Below are 25,881 nucleotides of genomic sequence, written 5' to 3'. Positions count from 1 at the left end.
ACAAAAAAGTACATGTTTTTGATTGAGTTGGAAACATACACAGACCCACACCTATGTGTATGTCTCTCTGCGTGTGTATTTTGGTATTATTTGTGTATATATAATATACAACATAGATATATTATATATTATATAGATATATATACATATATCTACATATAGTTTATGTCTATATCCCGAGAGAGAGAAGACAAGAGGGGGAAAGAGAGAGAGAGAGAGAGAGACAGAGAGAGAGAGAGAGAGAGAGAGAGAGAGAGAGAGAGAGAGAGAGAGAGAGAGAGACAGAGAGAGAGACAGAGACGGGGAGAGAGAGAGAAAGAGAGAGACAGAGACAGAGAGAGAGACAGAGAGAGGGGGGGAGAGACAGAGAGACAGACAGACAGAGAGACAGAGAGGGGGGGAGAGAGAGAGAGAGAGAGAGACAGAGAGAGAGAGACAGAGAGAGAGAGACAGAGAGAGAAGAGACAGAGACAGAGACAGAGACAGAGACAGAGACAGAGACAGAGACAGAGAGACAGAGAGAGACAGAGAGAGAGAGAGAGACAGAGAGAGAGAGAGAGAGAGAGAGAGAGAGAGAGAGAGAGAGAGAGAGAGAGAGAGAGAGAGAGAGAATGAGTAAATTAGGAAAATTTTAATTTGAAATTAAAGAGATAAAGCAGGTAGCAAAGTAAGATATGTGAGAAAAAATAGTAGTAGAGATGGAGGTTTTGTATTAAGATTCATTTAGGCTGGTGTTCCCAAGGACTTGGAACTGACCTTTTTTCCCAGGGAGGCAAATTACTTTCAGATTTTCTTTAATTATTTTCTCACTAAAATTGTGTTGTTGGTGGAGTCTAGTTCATGATCTTGCCATAAGAGCTGACTCTGACCAAAAAGTTAGTGTCTGTCCTCCATAGATTTTGCACCTTCACTGACACTTTTTCCTTGGGGGAAGAGGGAGCTGAGATCTCTATCAGAAAGGGAAGGGAGGAGAGGAGGCCAGGGTGGTAATGAGCTCTCTCAGGAGCTCTGGTTCCCATGAAAACAGCTTCAGAACAGCTAGTAAACTACAAACCTGGGACGGGAGATGGGAGGCTATTCTACAGCCCATCACCTTATCCAAAGACTTGGGGAGATGAGGAGAAGGGGAATGGGTAGGGAAAACACTAGAAACCAACAATAATTAATGGCTATTGCTGTCTTTCACTTAGCAAGGTGAGGTCTCTTAAAACCAGGGATGGAGTGGGGGAAGGATATAAAAGGTATTATGTACTTCATAATAATAGCCTTTTCAGTGATTTCTATTTGCTTAAACTATCTCCTTTAGGACATAGGCTTTTTATCAGTAATCATCAAGTACTTTCTAGTTCTTTGCATTATTCTTTGGGGTGGTGTGAAGTGAAGGAGATCGTTTCAGTGAGCATTTTGCACAGACTTCATATAGTTTGTCCATTTCTTCTGTGAGTGAGAAAGGACAGGTCCAGAACCATATAATTCTGGTATCGACTGTAAGGATGAAAGAGACTTTAGAGGAAATGTAGTCTGATCCAACCACCATTACTCCCATTTTACAGAAGAGAAAACTGACTCAGTGCTTTCTGTTATTCATTGTGGTATCCAAGGAGCTAGTTGATAAGGCAGTCTACAAGTTACTCTGGCAGATAGAAGTGTGGAGTCTCCTAGCAAATATTCAAAAAGATCTCCTTTGCTGTTTGTGAGGTATAAAATGCACTGTTGAGCAGAGAGTATATGCAAGTATTTACACTATTAGAAAATAATGAGGACTACATCATTAGCATGTGCAGAGCAGAACCAAAGAACTCATTAGCATCTACAAATGGTGTAAGGACTCTTCATCACATGAAGAAAAACTGCTTATCAGACTAAGACAACAGCATGTGTTTTTATAGAACCTTAAGGTTTGCAAAACATTTAACAAATATTCTCACTTGATCTTCATAACCTTGGAGGGAGTTAAATGGCAATATTATACCCATTTTATAGATAATAATAACTAATATTTAAATAATACTTACTATGTGCCAGGTACTTTGCTAAATGTTTTACAATTATTATCTCATTTGATCCTGGCAGGAAGGTGCTACTATTATCTCCATTTTACAAATGAGGAAAGAGATAAGCAGAAGTTAGTGATTTGTCCAGAGTCGCACAGATAGTGTCCCAGTTTGAATCTGAGCCCAGGTCTTCCTCTCTCTGGGACAGATCCTCTTAATAACCATCAGATGTCCATCCAAGGATTCCCCTCCCCATGGTGTCTACTTCAGCTCAACCATCTAAGCTTGCAGATGGTACCAGAAGTTTCACCAATACAGTGTTTGGTGGGGCATTTTATATATTCTGGTGAAATCTTACTCAATAAGTAGGTAGAAGGCTCTTTTACTGTGTGTTGGACTTATCATTAGAATACCTTAAACTTAAATCCTGCTTCAAATACATCAAAATGCTGTGAAAACTTGCTTAAGTCATTCTTTCTGAGCCTCAGTTCCCACATCTGTTGTGGGATGCACATGAGATAATGCAGGTAAAGTGCTTTTCATATGAAAAAGGAGTATTACTGTGATTCTTGGCCTCTTGGTGTTCTTCTAGCTCTGAATCCCCAAAGCTAGGAGGGACTGCTTCCGTGATGGCTCTGACCATTAGCGGTCTCCCCTTTTTCTAGGCTGCTGAATAACTGAGGAGGAGAGGACATCAGAGCATTCCTTCTCCCTTCCTTTTTTCCTGTGGGTATGGATTGTACCTAAAAGATTGATAGAGGGAAAGAAGAAACAGTCATGGCATATAGTACCAAATAGATTTATTATCCAGATCATTCCCCTCTTAATTTTCCTAAGCAGGTGCGTCTAAACAGCTCCCATCTTGGAGTTATAAGCATTTTAAAATTAAATGTTACTTTATTAAAAGTAACCTCATACAAGCAAGGTTTATAAAAAAGTAAATTGAAGTATGGTACTGAGGGGAAGGTTTTTTGTGTTCATAGGGAGCCAAAGAACAAACTTCTATTTCACCTTTTCAGCCAACTATTTCAGAGTCCCTTGCTATAGGAATTCTGCTATAGGAAATATATAATATATATTGTGACTTGTTTCTTTGCATTTGCTTTTTTTATAGAAGCAAATACTCTGGGAATTCAAGATGGCCAGACTGTTGCTGTTGGGAGGTATGAAGACAGTCAGCAGCTGCTCCCCAATACTGATGGAGCATATGGTGAGTACACCAAGGATTTCTTTCAAAATACTTCTGGTACTTTGTCTCACTTAAGAAAAAAACAGCTGATTCAGATTTACAGATCCTGGGGGAGGGAGAAGAGAGAGAATGGGAATTCATGGGCCGAGACAGACAGCTCTTAGCAAGAGCTAGGGCTACTTGGGACCTCCTTCACTCCTTTTCATGACTACTTCTCCTGGTGTGAGCTCTGTCACCTTTCCTGAAATGGTACAGGTGAGAATGCTGTGTTAGATGTGTGCCTCTCACTCTTATTCTGAAAGGATTCTTTATTATTGAGTCATGTCTGATTCTTCATCACCCCATTTGAGATTTTTTTGGCAAAGATACTGGAATAGTTTGCCATTTTCTACTCCAGAAAGGACCTTTGGATCCCCCAAATCCACCTTTATAAAACTATTTATTCACTACCTACTCACAAATTGGAATTCACCTGACTCCATGAACCTAAATGATTCTCCTTGACAAACACCATCCCAGCTGTAAAGCAAGCACAAGCTCTCCTCACTTTTATTCCACTTGGGTCTTCTTATACTGTCTTCTGAAACTTAACAATAACATTACAATGTCCCTTATCCCAATTGTGAGCTAGATGGTCCCAATTCTTTCCCTTGCCCAAGGGAAGGTTAAGTGTTCTCTCAACTTTCCTGAATTCTCTTAATCATTGTTTATCTCTGGGGAAGTGAGGGGAATGGAGAAAGAAGGAGAAGATCACTAGGCTTTTGATGAACATCTCCTGGAGTTGGTATAATTAATTCTAGAAGATGATGAGGTCTAATAGTGACTGATCCATGTGAGTGTGGGGCTGAAAGGAGATGAAGAAAGTCGGGGTTGTTGAAGAAGTTGAGGAACTGAGAACTCATAATGTCAGCCCTCAGTATGAATACTGGAATTCCTAAGAATGGTAGAAGAGAATGAAATACAAAGAAAGCTGGTGATATATGTGTGTTGTGGGTCCCTGAATGTGGTATGTTGTGACTTTCAGCTAAGCATTTATTAAATGCCTATTATGTGCCAGGTACTAGAAAATACAAATATAAATGATCTCTATTATTAAGGATCTTGAACAGGGCTGGGGAGTGGACGTCACTTCTTTGGTCTCAGTTTTCTTATATGTGAAAAGAGGGAGTTGGACCAAATGGTCTCTGAAATCATTTCTAGCAATAGAGCTTTGATATTTGAAAGGAAATGTAATAGACCAAAGGAAGGAGGAACATATTAGTGGGCAAGGTGGGTGATGCCATTCTGTGCACATTTTTGCCTAGAATCAAAGGATATTTGTTAAGAAATCAAAGGCAGAGAAGAAAAAAAATGGGGATTTATTAAAAGTAGAGGGATTAGAGAGAACTTCTAGAGAGCACTGGTCAAAACTTAGCCAGAGGAGATGAAGAAATGACATAATTTCTATAACCAAAGAATGGTGGTATCAGCTATCGGAGTAAACCTCTATATTCAAAGTAATTTTGGTCAGAAATAAAAAATATAACCAAGCTCCTTGAAAGAAGAACTTGAAGGGCTTTGGTTCAGGAAAGAAGGATGATGGAAAGAGGAAAAGAAGGAAAGGAGGGAGGAAGAAAGGGAAGGAGGAAGAAAAGATAAGACAGAATTAGAGGCAATGGGTGAACATGGTACAGCAGTAGATTTAGATTTGATATAAGAAAAGACTTCCTAACAGTGAGAGTTATCCATAACTCCCTTAAGAGGAATCCACCCATTCCCACCACAGCTGGGATGTGTTTGAGATTCAGCACCAAATGATGAGATTGAGGAGGACAATTAGCAACAAATGTTGGGGCTTGGTGAATCCAAGTGGCCATTCTCTTTGGCAAAAGATAGGTTTATTTATGAGAAGAGGTTACAGAAAAAGGGAAGAGGTATGATAAATACAAGGAATCATAAATATGAAATAGAATTGGGAGAGCATACAATTAGCAAGGAAAAGGTGTTTTTTTTCCTTAACAATTAACAAGGGAAAACACAAGTTCCCAGTGGAACTCACAACCAAAAGAAAGAGAATACTCCACGAGGTAAGAGTACTCCATTGGCTTACAGGTTAAATCCTAAAATGGAGTTAGCATCCTGAAAGAGTTAGTTAACTTGGACTTCTGACTGGATATAGTAAGGTGGAGTTACCCAAAACCTCCACAAAATACTGGGATTGGGACTATCAAGTTGAGTTGATCCCCATCATTGCCTTTCCCTGCTTGCCTAAGAGAATAATTTTATCAGTACTTCAGGCTTTCTCTGCCAACCCCACCTAGTGACCCAGAACTTCATCACCATCATTGGAAGTTTCCAAGGAAAGACTAGACAATCACACTTTGTAAATGCTAGAGAGCCCAGCTTCTTAACTGTGGTTTGTGACCCCCGTATGGGTCTCAAAATTGAATGTGGATTTGTTATAAGTAAATCTTTGATTTGTATAACTATTTTATACATAAGTATATTTTTGGGGTCACATAAAAATTTCTTGAGTGAATGAATAGTGAATGGAAAAAGTCTAAGAAGCTCTAGTGTAGAAAATATTCTTTTTCACAAACTGGGCAAACTCTCTGGTCCCTTCTAACTACAGATTCTGTAATCCTGTAATGGCAGAATTTGAGATGATATTCGCTCATCCTTGTAGGGCCCCAGGTGATTTGAGCTCCCTTCTTCAATGTGAGTGTTTATAAACATTTGTAAATAGCTTGTCTCCACCATTTTGTTTGGAAATAGCGGTATCAAAATTCCTTTCTGATGCTAAACAGAAACAGCAGCAGAAGCTCCTCACCATGTTTGTACATTTTACACATTAATTAAAAGTGATCTTAACTCCAAGACAGTAAGACAAAGCTAAGTCCATATTGCAATTACATTAAAAACTCACTACAGGCTCATCCTCTCATGTTGTTTCTACTATGGCTTGGAGTAGGAGAAGAGACACTACAGTGAAATTCTCACACTTGTAGAATCTCAGCTTCTCTACCCTGTTTCCTTCTTTTTCTAATAGTAGTAGATTGCTAAGTGGTGCATTGGTTAGAAAGCTGGGCCTGAAGTCAGGAAGAATTGAATTTAAATGCAGCCTCAGACACATTAGCTGTGTGACTCTGGACAAGTCACTCAATCCTGTTTGCCTCAGTTTCCTCATCTGTAAAATAAACTGGAAATAGCACAGGAAATGGCAAACCACTTTAGTATCTCTGCCAAGAAAACCCTAAATGGGATCACAATGGGTTAAACACAACTGAAAAATGACTGAACAAAAAGGGGAAATAATAATAACATCTATTTTTCAGGGTTGTTTTGAGGATCAAATAGTCATGTTTATATAATCAGTTAGCACAGTTCCTAGCATATGATATAACCTTAATAAATGATAATTCCCTTTCTGTAAATAGTTGACCTAACATAGGATCAATTATCTTAAAACCCAAAGCAATTCTGAATTTTAGTGGTAAGCTGCTTGTGTGTGTGAATGTGTCCATTATTCTAGAGCTTAAAGCTCCCTACTATCTTCTCATTAATGGTCTTGCCTCCTGGCCCAGAGATTTTAATTTTTCTGTTTCAGACCCTCATGTCGGGACCCCTGAGGTCCTAATTGGTGAGTGTAGCCTGATCAGGCCAGCTGCTCTCATCATGCTTCACTTCCCCTCCATCTTCCCTCTAGACATCTTGTTCCTCCACTTGCATCCTTCTCACCTATCTAGCTCTCTAGTGCATTTAGTATGTAAGCTGTGCATTATAGCTCCTCATGTTTATGTCTAGCCCCCTCCTAGATTATATGCTCCATAAGAGCTAACCATGTTTTATCTAAAGTTTGGATGTCCCCAGCATTAAGCACATTCATAGATGTACATCTGGAGAGGGAAACTCATAGGTAAGTTCTCCACAAACTTCTCTCCATTATTTATAACCAATTTTTTTATTCAGTCATTTCAGTCATGTTCAGCTCTTCCTGACCCTATCCAGGTACACATCTTAATGGACTCTGATTCCTAGGACTTCCTCCTGTGAACAGCAGTGCCCTTGCCACAGCCATTATGGTTAACAACATGAGAAGGGGGTCAACCATTGCTGGCAGCAACAGAAATAAGCCTAGTACATAGAAGAAAAGAGCTCAAAAATGGCTAAGAACTCTACCCAGAATGGATTTTGTTCTTCAATAATTTTCAGTCACGTATAACTCTTTATGACCCCAATTTGGTTTTTTTTTGGGGGGAAGAGATACTGGAGTGGTTTTCTGTTTCCTTCTCCAACTCATTTTACAGGTGAAGAAACTGAAATAGAGTTAAGTGATTTGCCTAGAGTCACACACCTAGTAAGTACCTGAGGTCATATTCACTCTATTCACTTCGCCACTTAACTGTTCTTACAAACCAGTATAGGTGCTTAATAAATAATTGTTGAATTGCTTGTCAAAGTTGTACTGGCGTGATAAAAGAGTAGCTACCTGATGAAAAATGAAAACGTGTCAAAACATCAAACCGTGTACAACAAAAGATCATGCTAAAATTACATACTGTATTTTAAAACAGGTTACTAAGTGGAAGAGAAGAAGGAAGTCTCAACAAATGGCCTCCACTTTCTTGATAAAATAGGAAGCAACATTTTCTGAGAGAGAGAATGCTGGGGTAGTGATGGTAGCTGAAAGAGAAGTTTGGAACAGAAGATCTTGGGGAAAGTAGGACAGGGAATCAATCAAAGAAAAAGGAGACAAGTACCTTAAAAAGTCTCAGGTTTTCCTGGCTTCATTAGGTCTCTTAAATCTTCATTCTCAGTCCTCCTATTCCACAAGAGTTGAATTATATTTATTATATTTATTCATCTCAGTTTTTTCTGTAAACAGCATTTTATTTTCCATTCTCTGGAATCAGGAAATCTGAGCTCAAATCTGGCCTGAAACATTTACTAGCCGTGGGGCTCTCGACAAATTATTTAACTTCTGTCTGTCTCAGTTTCCTCAATTGTAAAATACTGTTTCTAATGGTGCTCCTACCTTTCTTGGATTGTTGTGAGGGGCAGGTGAGATAATATTTGTAAAAAACAACTAACACAATGCCTAGCACATAATAGGAGTTTAATAAATGCTAGTTCTTCCCCTTTCTCCATTGAAAAGCCATGGCTATAACAGATTGTTTCCTTTCTTTCACTGCTTCTCTCCTAGAAATTGTATTCAACTCAATTTAACAAGCATTTTTTAATCAGCTTTTAAGTGTCAGATATGGTTCTAAATTATGAGGATAAAAAAAATAAAAAAAGAATTGAAAACCATTCCTATCTTCAAGGAGCCCTGTCCTAGTGCACCACTGAGAATGGTTGATGCTAAGATTCTGGCATTTCCATTAAATGGAAGGAGGCAAATGTGGCTGGTGATGGAATACAGCCTTTGGTTCTGAGTATGTCATCAGTGCATGCTTTCTGCCTTCTGTAAAGAACAGTGGGCCTCCACATTCTCGTCCACTACGAACTTTTCATTTCCTACTGGTGCTACTATATACTGCTCAGCACAGAGTATGTCAAGTTTGCTAGTTCAGAAACAAGAGTCACCCTCTGGTGGGAGGTGGGGACTCATTTGTAGCCATCTCACCTTGATTCGTTGCAGAGAGCTTCATTCTTGGCAAGAGGGGATAAATAAAGTGAGTGGTTAGTTTGGCTGTTGTCCTCCGTACTTGAAGAGGACCAGAATGACATCATTATATTAGAGTGGACTGTGGCTCATTAGACCAATGCCAGCTCAGAATGCTCTGCCACATGTTGGGCACAAACAGTCCCTATGAACAATTGAGGTAACTTCTCTAATTTTGTGCATCTCACATGGACTAATTCAGTTCTGCTTTGCCCATAGAACACACACCTTCTCTGATGAAGAGGTATCTCTTAAGAACTTTAGAACTCATTATATGACATGGGAGACGCTGGCACGGGACTACTCAGAATAGTGTGCTCTTATCAGATAAATAAAAAAAATAAATAAAATAAAAAGCAAATACATATGTTAAGGATAAAAGCTCAAACTGATTTTATTATTGTTGAGTCATTTCAGTTTTGTCCAACTATTCATGACCCTATTTGGGGTTTTCTTAGCAAAGAAACTTAGAATGGTTTTAGCATTTCCTTCTTCAGCCCATTTTACGGATGAGGAACTAAGACAAATAGGTAAGTGACTTGTCTAAGGTCACCCAGCTAGTAACTGTTTAAGGCCAGAGTTGAGCTTGTGAAGGATGATGAGTCTTCCCAATTCCAAGACCACTGCTTCGGCTGCTCCATCTGGGGCAAGCTAATAAAGACTACCAAGATTAGACTGGTCTTGTTACCATCAGAGATCTGCCTCCAGCTCCATCTCAAGGTCATTAAAGGAAAGAGCCAGGACTCGCCTCATTAATCAAATCTGCTAGGGATCTAGGCAGCAGAGTTGTAACCAGCAATTTTTAATTCCTGGGCAGCAAAAGTCACTCAAGGAAATGTGTTCAACATCATGTGTTCCCAAATTAACTTTTCAAGTCAGGATACTGAGTGGGTCACTTGAGGTACAATGCCAGCCAAAGGAAAGCCACAGACTGTCTAGTTTAATTAATTTATGTTACCAACTAGTTAACTGGAATCTTATTTCTGTATTGTAAGTATTTTTGCACACTCAGCGGTGTAGTGGAGAGAGCACTGGGTGAGGAGTGAAGAAGGGTGAGCTCAAATTTGTCCTCGGATAATTATTAGCCGTGTGACCCCGAGCAAGGCACCTCTCCCTGTTTGCCTTGATTTACTCATAAAATAAGCTGCAAAAGTAAATTGCAAATCACTCTAATATCTTTGCCACAAACCCCTCCTAAAAAGGGGTTTGTGAGAGTTGGACATGACTTAAAACAACTGAACAAATTTGCACCCAGGGCAAAAACCTGGTTATCTTGTTTCAGTTATAGCTTTGCTTAGCCAGGTGTTACCTGAAAGCCAAGATTATGATAATCCCTTGGTTCCTTCCTTCTCCATCTGCAGGTCCTCAATAGAGTCAAGATAGAGTTTTCTATCACTGAGTAATATCATTCCTAACGAATGCCTTCATACTTTGACAGCCCCCAAGGCTCTAAGAGAGGTATTGGTTGCCGGTTTCTGTGCCAGTTGAAGACATACCAACACTCCCCTTCCCTTATTCACTTACAATGGAAACAAAAGCATCATCTGAGTTCCCATGAAATCCCACTTAACTCTCTAAGTAAACTCCACAAACATATACATGGACTGAACAACTGATACTCTATCTGAACTTCAAACACAAGGCTTTTGTTCAATGAATTAAGAATCTGCTCCTTTTGGATGTGTTACTTCATAAGGTTACCCTGTAAAATTAAACAGGAGCCTTGATGGGAGATAAGGCAGCAGGCTGACTCGGAGATTCAAGCCTCCACCTTTCAGTATTGACTGAAAAAATCAGTCCTCCAGCTGTCTACGCTGGCAGGCTCTTTTGGCAGATCATCAGCCCCCTTGTTAATGTATTTTTAAAAACTTCAACTTGTCTACTTAACTTATTCTCTGAGCTATTATAATAATGGGTTCCAGTCTGACTTGGGGAGAGAGAGCTATAGAAAAGCCTCTGTGGACTCCCTTTTGGATAGAGCTTGTTCTTTATAGAGCACCCTCCTCTAGCTGCGTTTATGAAGGGTTAACATTGCCTGTGAAATTTCTTAAACTTTGTCCTAATTGTTCTTATGACACATTTTTCGGGTTGCAATCTTCTTCTTAATTGTGCACATGTTTGGGGACATATCTGTCTCTGTTTTCCTGTTAGTTTAGGGTTTCTTAACTGTGTATTGTTTTCCTGAGCATTTTTTCTCAAATCCTCCCCCTCACACAGCCCTTTAGGATGATCTTTTCCCACAACACACATACCTCCCATGAGGTCATTGTTTGGGCCCTGATTGGCTCAGAGTGAATGTAAATAGCATTTGTTTCTATTTTGTCCAGAAACCCTGAGGGTTTTCCCCTCACACATGCACAAACACGTGTTCACATACACGTATACACACATTTATGCATATATATTTATACTTTTTTTTTTTATAAATTCACTTATTTTACTTCCTGGGCAGCAAAAGTCACTCAAGGAAATAGATATATCTGTGCTCACAAATTAACTTTTCAAATCATGATACTGACTCCCCCCATGAAGGTCTGAGTCCCCATTTGGTTTGATGATCACTTACTATCTAAGGTTCTTGCTTCTTGAGTAGACTGATAGAGTGTCCCGGTCTCTGACTTGTCCAATTAGCCAGGGTTGAATGGTTTTAGAGCCAGATTACTGGAGGAAGTCTGGGGCATTGGTCCCAGTTCAAAGGCCTCTTGTCAGTCTTCTTGGTGCCTCTATGAGGGTTCCCATCAAGTTTTCTGATTTTGCTGTCCTAGCTGAAAAATCTTAGGGTTTCCATAAATGGAGCAAAGTTTAACCCCTGGTTTTCCTGAGTAGGCTTATTTACTCAGAAAGAAGAAAAATACTGTAAACGATGAAGGATTTCTTCCTATATGATGAATTAACCTCATGAAGAAAAAAACCCTTAAGATATTAGGATTAGCAATCAAAGGTTAGTCATATTTCTTACTGTTTGTTCTTCCTTCTTGACAAGGATCATGATGTCAGGAAGGTGATGCTGTGACATGTGAGTGAGTTGGATTTAATTGAGGGTGGGCTGTGCAAAGTGGCCAGCCTCAGGTTCTCCTCCGATGTAGATCAGGATGACTGGAGATGGCCCTGGATGCAGTGGGAGACCTTGGCCTTTCTAAGCTAAGGCTAGGTAAGAAATGAGGCAGAGAATAGCCTCTTTTACCTAGTTAAAAATTATAAATATATTTATGTGTGTATGTGTATATGTTTGAGTGTGTGTGTGGAAACCCTCAGATTTTCTGGACAAAAAATTGCTATTTACATTTATTCTGAGCCAATCAGGGCCCAAAAAATGACCAAATGGAGCTTGACTTGGGACCTACTCTCCTCCAGGGCCATTTTCAGTTATCCTGATCTATAGCTTCTCATTATAGATTCTTCTCATTGGACCCAGATGGTTCTGGAAAAGAAAGTGAGGCTGGTCACCTTGCTTGGTCCCATGATGTCTCTTTGAGAATGAAGAACAAGCAATAACAATTACCAGGACAACCTACTCTCTAAAAACCTTAATTGACATAAAAGACCTTAATCTCCATCTCCAGTCCTCCTGATCTCTATCTGGCCACTGGACCCAGAGGGCTCTGGAGGGGAAACTGAGGCAGATTACCTTGTCTAGCCCTCCCTCACTTAGATCCAACTTGCTTGCATGTCACGCATCTCCTCCCTGATGTCCTGGTCCTCTTGGAAAAGGAAGGACAAATATTAACATTTGCTGGCCAGTCAATGAGAGTCACTTGTCAGAGACTGTTCTTCCTGCCTGTGATGTCCTTCTTCCTTAGCTCCCTTCAAGGTTCACCTCTGCTCATCTCATGAACCAATTTTGGGTTTCTTTTTTTATATATTTTGTTTTTGCTTCTCTGTGAATGTGCGGTATCTCCTCAAAGCTCCTTGGGGACAGAGACTTTCTCATCTTTTCGTTTTCTTTACTGATGTAGTGCACTGAATATAGTAGGCACTTAAATGCTTGTTGACTTCACTAGTGCTTTGGGGGCTGGACAAATGTGGTTTTGGAAGCTAAGCAATTTGAATGAAAACTGTTTGCAACTGCCATTTTGGAAAGTAAAACCAAGAACCCTGATGATCTCTGCATGAAATTATGTTTAGAAATCTGGAGAGAGTCTTGTTTTTCATCATCATTATAACCAAGTTACATTTGTCTTGTCTATTGGCCTTGATGAAATAGAGAAACAATGAGATGTAATGGGGAAAAAATGCAGACAGAGAAACCCAGACTCATACTGCAGTTCTTAATATTAATTTCCTATGTGACTTTAGACATGTAACTTAACTTCTCAACGCCTCAGTTTCCTCACCTATGAATAATGATAATAAAATTTGCATTGTTCATCTCAGGATTTTTGTGGGAAAAGCACATTATAAATCTTAAAATGTGTTATTACTATGGATGAATTTTTCTGTCAGCTTAGCTTTCTATCCTGTCATCAGGGTGATATTCTTGTCCCCCCAGTTCACATCTTGTATAGCTCAGTTTTTCTCTCTTCTAATTAGTAGATTTCCTGAGGAAGGGAACTGGGAAAGAGGAAAATAATTTTAATGGAAATGCAAAGGATGCAGAAAAAATATGCAAGAATGAAAGCAATGTTGAAGATAACAATGAACTACTAAAATGCATTTAGTGAAGAAGGAACTGAGGCATAAATTATGAGTTCCAAAGTTTGAAAATAAGGAGAATCCTGGTAGAATAAAAAGATGAAGGAAAAGCTTTGAGTTAAGGGGAAACCAAAAAAAATCTATGAAAATATATTTAATAATGTAGAGTTTCAAGTACTTAATAAATGCATATTGACTGACAGTAAAAATTTTTAAACACATTTCACCAGGAACAATAATTATCACTATTGGGTGTGAAGGATTCATTGTGTTTTGGGTGAGCAGCATTTATGAATAAAAGAGTAAACCTTCTGGTTTGTAAGGAAAATATTTTCATTTCCTTCCTTAGCTGGAGTTCTGCACTCAAAGTATTTGTCACTATATATCTGTTCACTTTTAGAGCCTACTGTACTTTGTGGGGAAAATCAAAGAGAATAAATAGGCAGCTAATTTCTTTGTCCCCATGAAGATTTTGTGGTACAATTATCCTATATGTTCTTTCATTTACTTTTTTAATTCCTATGAGGTTGTTGTTTGTCCTTCTAAGGTCCTCTAAGAGGACCATGACATCAGGGAGGCAATGCCATGACATGCAAGTGAATTGGATTTAAGAAAGGGAGAATAGGGAAAACATAGAGTAAGCCTCCATTATTTCAGTTTTACATTTTCAAAATTAAAATAAAAGCTGAAACAGCAAGATGTTAAGTTAACTAAGGAAAGAGGAAAGCCAAATCACTTATTTTCTTGGCACTGAGTTACTGACAAGCCAAGGGAACATGAACCCGGTCTTGTCAATAGAAAAAAATTACATCTAGATAAATTTACAGTGTTTTATTTGTGGTGATAAAAGAAATACACGCAATACTTTCTATCTCTTTAAGAAAGCATGATTATGCTTAATAATAGAATGACAGGGATAGATAATGCTGTCAGTATATTGATAATAGCTACATCTATAAACAGGCACTCTGAATGTGATCTTGAGACAGCTGGTTGTCCATCTCTGCTTCTGCTTTGTCCCTCCGTAAACTACACTCTATGTCTATCCTTCCAACTTCTTTAGTCCCATAGATGATGTCACCATTTGCCCAATCGGATCCAGATCATGAGTATCCTTTCTGATTCTTACCTTCTCTTATTACACACAATCACATTTTCATTTACCAGATTCTGTAGTTTCCATCTGTATAAAATCTGTGGCAACAGTATTCTTTTCTTCTCTCCTTTTTGTGGGCCATCAGGACTTTTTATTTGTGCTTTTAGATTTGCAAAGGACTTCACACATTTAATCTTCATAAAAATACTAGGAGATACATGTATCCTCACCTTGATTTTACAACTGAGGAAACTGAGGCTTAGAGAAATAAAATGATTTGCCTATGATCACACAGTGAGTATCTGAGATAGAATCAGAACTCAGATCTTCCTTAATCTAAGTAAAGAAGTTCTTACTATATTCTTCAGACACTGAACCCCTCAGCTGCCTCTGGCTTCCATTCTATTTCTTCTCCAACCCATCCTTCCTAATGCTTTTCTGACTGAATGTTTTCTGGGTCATTCTTCTCCTCGAAAACCTTCCATAGTTACCCTTTATCTGATAAAGTATAAACTGCCAATCTTTACATTCAAGTCCCTGTTCAATCTGGCTCCAGCTTTATCTCAAACTTTACAACTTCACATAAATTATGTTGTAATCAAATTGAACTACTTCTTTGGTCCTGTTGTTGGTTGGACTCACCCTTTTCTTGGGTCTTTGCTCAGCCAATGCTTGGTGAGTGGAATTCAGGTGAGGGGAAGCAACATTTTCACCTATTTGAAGTTGCTCCTCACTTCAGAGCTCATGTCAGGTACTACATTCTCCTTGACATACTGCAACCCACCCCAGCTCAAAGTCAGTTCTCTTTCCCCAAATTTCTCAAAGAATGATGCTCATATCTCTTCTTATATATTGTTCAGTTGTTTCAGTCTTGTGTGAGTCTTCATGACTCCATTTGGAGTTTTCTTGGCAAAGATACCAAAGTGAAGTGTTTTTTGTGTTTCTTTTTTCTTTCTGTGCTCATTATGACTCTATCTCAAAGTCCTTCGGGAAAATCTCCTTAAAAAATTAGGGAAAGATACACTTCTAGGTTCTTTGAAGAAGAGATTAACAAGGTTCATTCTAGAAAAGTTAACTAGAAAAGTTAATGAAGGTCATTTCCTTCTTCAGTTCATTTTACAGATGAAGAAACTGAGGTAAAATGGGTTAAGTGACTTGCCCAGAGTCATACAGCTAAGATTAGAGCTTATGATGATGAGTTTTCCTGTCTTCAGGCCCAGCACCCTAATCACTGTCATCTACCTGCTCTTGAAAATCATACTTATTAGGGGTTGCACACATACATACATATACATATCTGTGTATATAAATATAAAATGTTTGTTTTTTTAAGTTATAAACTTTCTCTAAGCTTCTGAAATAAGATTGCTTTTGAGTTTATAGTATCAACTGTGTAGCAATACATAGAAATGTCATCAATTTAAACTTCCACTAATTGGTCTTTCTAATGGATACTAAAAAACAAAACAAAACAAAACAACCCACATAGTGGCCACAGAATGAATCAAAGCTGCTTAACCTATTGAGGGGACCCTTTTGGAAATCTGGTGAAACCTATGGATCCCTCCAAAAAAATGCTTTTAAATACATAAATTAAACTACTTAGGAATTTAAAAGGAAACCAGTTACATGGAAACACAGCTTTTAAAATTGTTAACAAAACAAAACAACAATACAAATTTCAGGTTAAGAACTCCTCCCTGACTTATGTCCTTGTTCAGGATCTCAATCCCAACTATAGGAGGATCATTCCTGCTTCTTCCCCAGCCACACATCCCCTACCTTTCCTTATAGACAGGTGAGTTAGTCAGCCTGTTTATATCTTGAAATGTGGTACTTTTCATTAAATTAAGTTGACAGATGAGATGAAGGAGACCTTGCCAAGAAAAACATATTATATTAACAAGATATCAAATCAATCCAATAGAATTACAATAGATGGGGCCCATCAACCTTGGCCATGAGAGTTCTGTCTCTTAGGATAATGCGAAATCCTAGGAAAGACTATCAGTGGTTTTAGAACTCATGCTTCCTGTGAAATAGCTATGCTCACTGCTTTGAGAGTTGACTGATTTTTTTCCCCATAACTCTGCTTTGTTTTAGCCTGCAACAGATCACCAAGTCAGCAGAGCAGTGTCAAGGAAGCAGACTCAGAGGGGAAAAGTGATGAACAGCAGTCTCCTGATCAAACAAAGACATGTCACTTTGGTCATGACAATATGCATTCAAGTTTCTGTATTTTGTTGTAGTAGCACAAGGATCCATGACATCCCAATCCCACCTCCTGCCCTTCCAACTTGTTGCTTTCTACTTTCAACACTTTAGAGGCAAAGACACATAATTATTTTTACCTTTTTAGTTCAACAGTCTTATATCTTGTTTCTTTCTTATTCTGTGGGAGTAAAAGTTAAGAAATCAAATACATCTTGCAAGTTTAGGAATATCATTTCTAAATTTTAAATTTAAAAACTGGAACTCCAAATACTTATTTGATCTCCCAAATTATGTTTTGAGATGTTACGGCTCATTTTCCTCTCTCCTAGAAAGAAAGAAAGGCATTATTTTTCCTTTTTTTACTTGTAGAGTTTGCATAGAAGCCTCCTCTTTAGTTAACAGATTTAAACATTTATTTTTAAGAAAATGCATTGATACTGAAGGCATAGTGTTTGCAATTTCTTTTGGATTAATGGCTGAAATGGGCTGCAGCATGAGAAAGACCTAGACCCAGCAGTCAGTTTGTAAACCAGCTAATAGTAAACACGTGATGTAAACCGAGCCCAGCCAAAATTTGGAGAGTAAATAATGATCTTTCCCAGTCCTGGTTTGGAAAAAGTGAGGCAATGGAATAAAAACAATGCCCAAGAGATGCTCTGAAAATAAAATATAAGAAGCAGAAATCACTTTGCCGAGTTAGCAAAGATTTGGGAAACAAAATATCATGTAGCTGGGGGCACAGGATGCCTGTTTTGTAAAGACATGGCCATGTCTCTCCTTCACAACACTGCTTGCACCTAGGGCCAACAGCCAAACTCGCCCTCAAATCTTGGTGTGAAAATAAAATATGATCAAACAGGGAAATAAGCTGAGCAAGAAGGGTCATTAATAGCTAGAGTGATTTCTAGATGCTGAAGGAATATGTACACTAAATTTTTACACCCTCTAAATATCAGTTGGAAGTCAGTCGTTTGAGCATTTTTTATAATAGCTTTTTATTTTCAAAATACATGTAAAGATAGTTTTAACATTCACCCTTGCAAAATCTTGTGTTCCAAATTTTTCTCTTTTCCTTTCCCCCTCCCTCTTCCCCTAGCCAACAAGTAATCCAATAGAGGTTATACATGTGTAATTCTTCTAAACACATTTCCATATTTATCATGCTGCACAAGAAAAATCAGATCACAAAGGAAAAAATGAGAGAAAAAAACAAGCAAGCAAAAACTACAGAAAAGGTGAAAATGCTATGTTGTGATTCACATTCAGTCTCCATAGTCCTCCCTCTGGATGTGAATGGCGTTGTCCGTCATAAGTCTATTGAAATTGGTCCAAATCATCTCATTGTTGAAAAGATCCAAGTCCTTGATGAGCATTTATTAAGCACCTTGTTATGTTCTAGGCATTATCCTAGGCACAAGGCAGCTCCTGCCCTAAAAAAAAACTCAATCTATTGGACGAGACAACCTGCTAACAACTACATAGAAACAAGCTTTATAGGGAGTGAATTGGAGATAATCAACGAAAGAAAGGTATCGGCGCTAAAAGGAACTGGGAAAGGCTTCTTAGATTTTAGTGGCTTGAAGGAAGCCAGGAAGGAAGAAACAGAGATGAGGAAGGAGAGTATCCCAGGTGTGGCGGGGATGGTCAATGAAAATATGGGAAATGTAGTGTCTTTTTTTTTTTTGAGGAACAAAATGGAGGCTATTATTAGTATATTATACAAATCATAGAAGTGAATAAGGTGTAAATACACTGGAAAGCCGGGAAAAGGTGAAATGATTCAGGGCTTTGACAAAGAATTTCGTTGTTTATCTTAGTGTTGATAGGGAGTCACTGAAGTAAGAGGAAGGTGACATGGTCAGATCTGAACTTTAGGAAGATCATTCTGGAAGTTGAATGGAGAATGGATTTAAATAAGGAAAGACTTGAGAAAAGACCAATCTGTAGAGTCTAGATTTGAGGTGATGAGGACCTCTACTTGTATGGTGATAGTGACAGTGTCAGAGGAAAAAAGAGGTCATACCTGAGAGATATTACAAAACTAAAGCCATCAGGACTTGGGAACAGATTGGATATTTAAGTATAAGCAAGTGGGGGGCAGCCAGGTGGCTCAGTGGATAGACCACCAGCCCTGAAGTCAGGAGGACCCGAGTTCAAATCTGGTCTCAGACACTTAACACTGCCTAGCTGTGTGACCCTGGGCAAGTCACTTAACCCTAATTGACTCAGCAAAAAAAAAAAAAAAAAAAAAAAAAAAAAAAAAGAGAGAGAGTGAGGAAGAGTGGTTGGCACCTATGTGGTCCCCTTAATAGTAATAGAGAAGGTTACAAAAGGAGAGGTATTTTTGGGACAAAATGAGTGGTTTTCACATGTTGTGTTTGATATCTATGGGAGAATTCAGTTCAGGATGTGCAAAAAGCATTTGAAGATGTGAGACTGTAAGAGAGATTACAGCTAGTTAGATAGATTTGAGATTCATTTGCACATCAAATTTTAATCCATGGGAGTTTATGAGATCACCAAGTGAAATAACAGAAGGCAAAGAGAAAAGGGCTCAGGGCAAGCTCTGAGGAACACTGTTAGCAGGAATAAAGAAAAAGATCCAGCAAAGCAGATTGAGAAGTGGTCAGATTCATAGGAGGAGCACCATGGACACTTAAACCAGAAGAGGGTGTCGAGGAGCTCAGAGTGATCAACAGTGTCAAAGATTGCAGAAATCAAGGAGGATGATGACTGAGAAACCGCCATATTGGAAACAAACAAGCTCTGATGGCTCCAGGCTTATTTTGGATCTGATTCCCAGGAAATCTTGCCTAAGGAGGGACGCATGCACTCCCTTCATTCCTTTCAAGGACTAGCTTTTTAAACTGGAACAATCACTGTTCCTGTGCTCACTAGCAGGAAAGATTAGCATGTGAGAAGTTGTATTGTGCCTTTGTGGTCTTCCATAAACTTTAAGCAGCAACATAAACATCCACTAATCTGTTTGTCTCCCTATGCTGAAGGTTCTACTTTTATATCTGGTAGAAACTCTTCCCCACCTTCATTAGCAAATTTTGTTTGTGAACAAGGAGCCCACTGCCCAAAAGCCTGACTGGGGTTTAGAAGCTGACTTTGGAACTTTTGTAGAAGCTCTCCCTCCCCATCTTAGAGCTGTGCTCTGTCCAATTTGCCCAGCAACAATCAATTGTTCTCTCTTCTCTGTGCTTCGGGCCATTATCCCTGCTGCCTTGGAGATAGAGTTCCAAACAGATGGCTGGTCAAATGTCTCTCACTGCCATGCCATGCCCCTTTCAGTACTCCATTGCAGATAATTACAAATACCCCCAGCCTACCTAGAAACGTGAGCATAATAGTTTTGAAGCATCCTTAAACACCCTTCAGTACCCTTGCACAGGGCTCCATCACTCCCTATGCCCTGTCTCCTGCTCTAAGTCACGGTTTTCCCATGGCATTTAATCAAGAAGGCTTAGGTTAACAAATAAGTTGGCATTTTGCATGTACATTCTCCTCCCCCTCCCCTTCCCTTCTGTCCTTGCTTTATCCTTTCTGGACATCAAAACTCAGTCTTGGTTTGCATCTGCAGTCTCCCTCATGGTCAGAGTAAAATTGTTCATTCCCCTTCCTCCCTCCCCCATCTCTCTCCCTCTCCAAATTTCCTTCAGTTCAAGTTGCACATGAGAGAGAAGAAGAAACATGCGCTGGACTGAGGAATGAGATCATTTCTCTCCTCTGTTAGCAGGCTTGCAACTTGCTAGTCAGGGTTACTGGAATAAAGCAGGAGAAAGCTCTCTTTCCACAGTGAGCCATCTGGCCCCCGTAGACTCATGCTGATGCTAATCTGCTCAATTCTTTTTCTTTCTCCTTTTCTCCTTTTTCTTTTTCTTATTTTTTTTTCCTCTCCCGAGGAACACTTCATCTGTAGCCATAAATTCAGACTTTTTCCCTTCTGAAGGCAAAGCTTCATTTTGTACACATATTTATTAGTGAATTATTCACCACCACCCCTCCCTTTCCTTATAGGTGTCAGGAAATCATTGTGATCATTGGTGGGTCTATGTCGTTTTAATGTCAGGGCACTACTTTCAAATGGAAATTAGGCAATTAGGCTTCACATGGAGAAATCTGACAGATGTAGAGAGGTTTTACACCACTGGCCATGCCGTGGTGACAAAGGCAACCCATGGTTCTCGAGGGATTTTTACATAAATAGAATATGTTTCAAGAGCATGGAAAAATCCAGAAGTAATTAACTGTGTGATGAGAGTTCATAGATCCTGTAGCTGTTTAACTTCAAAATGTGATAATGACATGTCAACGAGATCACTTAACTCATCCTTGTAACGGAGGCATCAGAAAACCTATTAAAATGTGCATTCAAACATAGGCAAATGCTTCATAAGGCATCTGGATTTTGTTTTGTTACCTCACCCCCCCTTACAAACTTAAAGCTTCAAAGTATTTAATATGTATTTATTTCTCCTTGACAATATATATATATATATATATATATATATATATATATATATATATATATGGAGGATATGTAGTTATACAACACACACACATTATATATATATATATGGAGGATATGTAGTTATACAACACACACACATTATATATATGTAATGGGGAGTGTTAGTTGTTCTATTTCTGTCCAACTCTTCAGGATCCCAATGGGTTTTTCTTGACAAAGACACTAGAGAGGTTTGTCATTTCCTTTTCCAGATCATTTTACACATGAGGAAACTGAGGTAAACAGAGTTAAGGGAAATGTCCGAGATCATAAAACTAATAAATGTCTGAGGCTGGTTTTGAACTCAGGCACTTGGGAGTCACTTTCTGACTGGTATGTAATAAGCTCTTAGCAAGTGCTTGTTGATTAGCTTAAGGAACATGTTTGTTATTCAAGAAATATATATACATGCATATAGAAGCATATATAGAATATGTAAATAAATCCACACACATAAACATATATATTGTATTTAAAATATATTCACATACAAATACACATATAAAGTTACAAATTCACACACAAACATATATTCACATACATATATGACTATATAAATCCATGCACATGTAAGCACATATATAAATATATATTCACATACATGAACATAAACATATATAATATATTGTTATAAAATTATAATATATTATTATAAAAATTATATATAAATACATAGCCAGACAAACATATATTCACACACATATAAGATTATATATAAATTCATAAATATATATTCATATGTAATTATGTATAGAAATTCACACAGATATAAATATTATATTCATACAATCAAATTATATAAATTTATACATATAAGCATATATATTTATAAAAGTTTAAAATCACATATCTATCTATCTATCTATCTATCTATCTATCTAAATCAGTTTCATTTGATTGGATTGGGGGAGTACAAATATAGCATTGTAGGGACTTTAGAAACTAGTCAATCCATTTACAGACGAGGAAACGGAGAGCAAGAAGCAGAGGTGATTTATTCTAAGGAACAGAACTAGCAACTTCTGAGCAATCCTAATATTTGGTTCTTATTGATTCCTTATCTCATTCTCTGAAATATGCAGTTCAAAATTCCATCCATGCTGTCTCTTACATATCAGTTGGAAGTTGAGGAAAGAAGATCAGGGCTGGAATAACTTTGGTAGCCTTCCCAGATCCTCCTCTCAGTAATGATCTTTCCCCATTTTACTTGCTCCTCTCATATATTCCACATGTAAATTTGTTTTACAGCTATCCCTGTGTATGTCTAAACTATAAGTTTCATGAAGTAAAGAACCACATGGGAGTTAACCTTTCCAGCACCCTCAGTGCTGAGAACAATACTTTATACACAATTGGTATTGTTCAGTCATGTTATTTGTCTCAGAGTCTATATGACCCATTAAGGAAAGACACTAAAATAGTTTACCATTTCCTTCTTCAGCTCATTCTGTAGTTGAGGAAACTGAGTCAAATAGGGTTAAATGACTTGTCCAGAATCGCACAGCTATTTAAGTTGTCTGAGGTTAGATTTGAACTCATGAACACGAGTCTTTCTGATTCCAAGCCCAGTGCTTTACCCACTGTGCCATCTACACAGTAGGCACTCAGTAAATATTTGAATTAAATCACGAGTCATTCAGAAACTGAATCTCTAAAGAAAAATCGCCTGAAATAGTTTCCTCTTCCATCATGATAGTGAAGTCCTGGTTTTGGTGAGATTTGCTATAATTCCCATCTGTATACCTGGGGGCTACAATAATTACCTCAATCTTCCTTCCTTCAGCAGCATCAGACAGCATCAGAATAAATACCCACTAACAGTCAATGAGTACTGAAGAGAAAAACTATTTCTTAACATCCAAATACCTCCTCATTTACATAGTCTACATTGGAAGAAAATTGCCCCACCAATAACTCCTTAATTAAAAAGGATTCAAAATCCCAGAGACAGAAGCAAAAAAGAAAGTGTGCACACAAATCACTTGAGAATGGATTAATCTGTAGGAAGGGAAGGAAGCCAGAACATGGTGTAACAAGCCAACCACCTTAGTGAGATTGCTGGGAGGATTGCCGACTGCTCTTTATTGAGTAGTTTTCCATTATAACAAGACACAGACTCTCCAAATTCAGGCTTCTGCTGAGAGAAGAAAATAAAAATAAAAGGGGAAGAGAAATAATACAGGAGGAACTGAGATTATTATTTATAATGATCAAAAAAGCCCCCAAATACACAATTATCTAAGGACTATCAATAGATTGATCAACAATTAATATTTTCATCTTTCTGATAAATGCTTCTCAACTTAGTGAATTTATTTAATGTTCAGGTTTCTTAAACATCATAAGAACAGTATAAAAATAGGATACAAAATGTTAAAGATACAGTTTTTACTTTGCCAGATTCAAGAATATACCACTGTGATATATTGATATGTAATTGACCTCTTATTCAGCTTAGCAAACATTTACGTACCTACTCTAATAATAATTTAAAAGTAAGTTAGCATTTATATAGCACTTTAAGGTTTGCAAAGTACTATTAAATATCTCCTTTGCTCCTCACAACAGCCTGGCAGGTAGGTGCTATTATTATCCTCATTTTACAGATTAGGATACTGAGGCAGATTGTTAAGTGACTTGTTCAGGGTCACTCAATTAGTAAGTGTCTGAGAGAAGAGTTGAACTCAAGTTTTCCTAATTCCAAGTTCAGTATTATATCCACTGTGCCATCTGTCCCTAAGAAAAATGAACCATGTTCAAGGACTGGAATCACATCCAGGCCTACCACATGGCAGGTTAGAATTCTACCACTGGACCACCAATGGAAGGATTTATCATCGGAATAAAGTCAAACTTTAAAAAAATATACCAAACTCTACCATCCATATTTTAAGGCAAAGAATTATTTAGGACCATTTAAAACAGCCTATTCTGATTTAAGAAAAATAAAAAAAAAAAACCCTTTTCAGAATTGGAAGGAAGTTAGTTTCTTGTTCTAAGTACCTTGTGAGTGACAACCAAATAATGTCGAAAATGAGTCAAATGAATTGTCTAATGTCCAGCATTAACCAAAACACACCAAAACAACCACTTCCTGCATACAGTATACTTCTGATTATCTCTTCTGAAACACTGGGCACATCAGACTGTTCATATCTGATAAACCAAAGACAATTTTCTTGTGGTTTGGATTAACTACATATTTGTTAGCTCAGCAAAGCAGGTAAATGTGAGATATTTTCTGTTGTCAGTTCTCCAATGGAATGGGACCAATATTTCTTTGACACTTAATCACAGAGGAAATGAATTGAAATATTTATTCATGATGAATGTCTTACTCAAAAAAGGGAAGGTCATAAATGATGATTACATGATCAAAGTCAAATAAATGATGTGCAGAATCAGGGGACGAGTCCAGCCAAGGAGTATTCAAGTTGAAAGGTTAAAGGTATTCCAGGGAAATAATCTGGCAACGAATAGAAGTTGTGGTTCTATGGCCTCTAAGATTTTACAAAGGGAGTGGTTGAATCCTGTTGAACATGATTCTTTCAGGCAGACAATCTTCTATTTTTGACAATTTCCACATGTTATATTGTGTATCGGGTAATGGTTTTGTAAAGAGAAATCAACTCCTTTCCACAAACTCAGGCCAGAGTTCTATTAGCCAAGTGAGGCAGATATCTAAGAAGACTATTTGTTGTAGATATTACCAGCGACTGTAACATGCAGCCAAATTGCCTCTTTCTGATTGATTTCATTATTCTGGCCATACTATGTGAGCTCATTGAGTAGTCAGGGGGATTGTGAAATGGAATATCACAAAGTTTCCTTCCAGAAGACCTCATGGGAAACCATAGTTAAAACTATCCACTCCCCTATACGTCATGTCTTCCTGATTAAAAGTGGACTGAGTCTGGAAGAGATGATAATGTAAGGATTTCCTAAGTATACATTGGTTTTAATTTGAATTTTACCAAAACTTTCCGGGCTATTTTCACTTTTGGGATTTCTTTCAGGAGGTGATCAGAGGCTACTTTATATTTTCAGTTTGTCCTCTGGCTCTAAAAAATTATGATTCTTTTGAAATACAGCATTTAAATCTTTTGTTTGCAGAGGCAACTAGCGAGATGTATAGAATCAGAAAGATTTGATTTCAAATCCTGCCTCAGACATTTATTAGGTAGAGCCAGGGTAAGAATTTAATCACTGATTCCCATGTATAAAATAAAGATATAAATAACACTTATTTCCCTGAGTTACTGTGAGGATAAAACAACATCATATTTGTGAAGCATTTTGCAAACTTTAAGTCCACGTTGCTATTTAGGCAAGGTTTTCAGAAAGTCTGATGGATTTCAAATTATTGTTTTCTGGGCCAGCTTTTTTTTATATATTTTAGTCTTGACTTGGTTGTAATATGTCTTGCATCACAGAATCATTAAATTCTGCTTGCTCCATTTTTTTTTTTTTAGATATTCCAGTGCTTCCATAAGGTTTTTAGTCTTCTGTTCAAGGATATTTATCTCCTTCCATTTTTTTCCTCAAACACTCTTGATTTTTATCTCTTGCCTCATTTTTTTCCAGGTACTTTTAGAG

At 38.0% G+C, this 25,881-nt stretch overlaps 1 protein-coding gene across 1 annotated transcript in view; it reads left to right on the top strand.

Moving 5' to 3' along the window:
* Nucleotides 1-16,967, top strand: part of LOC141563537 (guanylate cyclase soluble subunit beta-2-like) — a 72,337-nt gene extending 55,370 nt beyond the window's left edge. Inside the window, exons 13-14 of the mRNA XM_074304779.1 lie at nt 3,109-3,204; nt 16,659-16,967. Coding sequence (XP_074160880.1) covers nt 3,109-3,204; nt 16,659-16,804 — 242 coding nt within the window. The 3' untranslated portion in view covers nt 16,805-16,967. The remainder of the gene's footprint in view (nt 1-3,108; nt 3,205-16,658) is intronic.
* Nucleotides 16,968-25,881: the final 8,914 nt, after the last annotated feature.

The sequence above is a fragment of the Sminthopsis crassicaudata genome, chromosome 3, assembly GCF_048593235.1.
Source record: "Sminthopsis crassicaudata isolate SCR6 chromosome 3, ASM4859323v1, whole genome shotgun sequence".
Lineage (NCBI taxonomy): Eukaryota > Metazoa > Chordata > Mammalia > Dasyuromorphia > Dasyuridae > Sminthopsis > Sminthopsis crassicaudata.
This window is presented reverse-complemented; position numbering and strand designations above follow the sequence as displayed.